The sequence below is a fragment of the Triticum urartu genome, chromosome 2A (assembly GCF_056163025.1).
Source record: "Triticum urartu cultivar PI428250 chromosome 2A, HENAU_Tu73, whole genome shotgun sequence".
Taxonomy (NCBI): domain Eukaryota; kingdom Viridiplantae; phylum Streptophyta; class Magnoliopsida; order Poales; family Poaceae; genus Triticum; species Triticum urartu.
Genome location: NC_141874.1, coordinates 708,254,407 through 708,255,993, shown reverse-complemented (window position 1 = coordinate 708,255,993; position 1,587 = coordinate 708,254,407). Strand labels below are relative to the sequence as shown.

The following is a 1,587-nucleotide window of genomic DNA, read 5'->3' as shown; positions in this document are numbered from 1 at the left end:
GGAAGCCTGCTGGGCGCCTGTTTGATGCTCGAACACGTCCGGACGTATGAGGGAGAAATGAGCGTCAATCTTGAAGATGACCTTAATTACTTATTGGTTCATTTATACGTTGGAGCCCGTAGCAACGCACGGGCATTCTACTAGTTTGGGTGCATGAACCTTCTGGGTGTATTTTGCACATTATCTCGGCAGAGATCCCTGCCCTTTATGAATAAGTGGAGAATGTGGTGAATTAAAACAAAATGATGCACTTAGGAGCAGAAAGAAAAACGCAACAAAAAGCATTAAAACTAGATGTTCTAAAACCAGCCAAAAAGTAACACGAATCTTAAAGCTGGCATGAACGGTGGATCCATACACGGATATCCCGTGCACGGTATAACTGATTATCTCTACTTTGCGGTCCATCATAAAGCCAACAGATATGGAAATAGGATGCAAATATATACACGTTTATTTTCTAGGAGGAGAAGATATGTACATTTTGTAATGCCAGCTCGACTAATGGAGTGATAGTGCAGGATAGTACATCATCGAGGTGATCTATCAGTTTAACTGTCCTGTCACGAGTCTGCAAAGTCTTGCCCGGTTTCAGCGCGCGCACTCGTCGTCGCCATGGATGGCACGGCGCCGCGGCATGGGAGCGCGCGCAGTGCTACTGGCCTGCAGGTAAAGGGCCAAATGGACACGGCTATCCCGCTCCTGCAATGTACAGAGTCTGGGCGCACGAACAAACGACCGATCGATCACGAGACGAGCTTCTCGGCGGCCACCCCCTGCAGCAGCGGCCGCGAGTCATCGTGCGGCGCCGCCATGACGCCGCGGCGTCGAGGGAATGAGCGGCGCTCCTCGGAGTCAGACGACGAGACGCGGCGGAGGACGTCGCGGAGGTGGTCTTCGTCGCAGGGGAGCGCGAGGGGCCCGGAGGCCGACGGGAAGCCGTACTCCTCCTCCGCCTGGCGCAGCAGCTCCCGGAACGCCGGGTGGCTCAGCTGCGCCACCGGCACCACGAGCCGCCTCGACGACGACTCCCCGTCGCCGCGGCCCCGAACGCGCACGGCCACGTGCCCCGCCGGCACGGCGGCGTCCAGCATGTCCTTTACGGGCCGCACCGAGGCCGCCGCTCGGCCGCACCACCGTCGCACGGCGCGGCGCAGCGAGGCGAGAGACTGGACCGTGTTGATGACCTTGCACATGCTTGTCGACTCTGGGCTAGCTCTGCTCCGCTGTTCTCTCTGTCTTGACTCTTTGAGCTTGCGTATGGGTGGAGTATCTGGAGAGCGGGACGGGGTGGCAATATATAGGCCCGGGGCTCGGGGTCCGTCACTGTGGAGTTGGCGGAAATTGCGGAACCGTGAGCCCGTGATGACTTGGACGTGTGTCGTGCGTCTCGCACGTGAGACCTAGCACTAGCATAGCACTTCATTTCCAGTGAAAGTAAGACGAGTGAAGTATGGTCGATGTCTATTTCAGAAACTCACTATCGCCTCCTTGTTCATGCTGATGTCTTGGGAGATTTGAAAAGAGCGTAATGCAAGAGTTTTTCGTAACATCGCTGCTACGACGATGATGCTCGTCGCGAAGATA

General features: G+C 56.0%; 1 protein-coding gene across 1 annotated transcript; it reads right to left on the bottom strand.

The window, feature by feature from the left end:
• Positions 1–446: 446 nt before the first annotated feature.
• On the bottom strand, positions 447–1,252 carry LOC125534289 (auxin-responsive protein SAUR36-like). Its single transcript, XM_048697549.2, has one exon. The coding sequence runs from the start codon at positions 1,194–1,196 to the stop codon at positions 747–749; it is 450 nt and encodes a 149-aa protein (XP_048553506.1). The 5' UTR covers positions 1,197–1,252; the 3' UTR covers positions 447–746.
• Between the last annotated feature and the right edge of the window lie 335 nt (positions 1,253–1,587).

What these genes read in the sequence shown, in the direction of transcription:
- LOC125534289 (XM_048697549.2), bottom strand. Translation starts at nt 1,196, where the DNA reads ATGTGCAAGGTCATCAACACGGTCCAGTCTCTCGCCTCGCTGCGCCGC.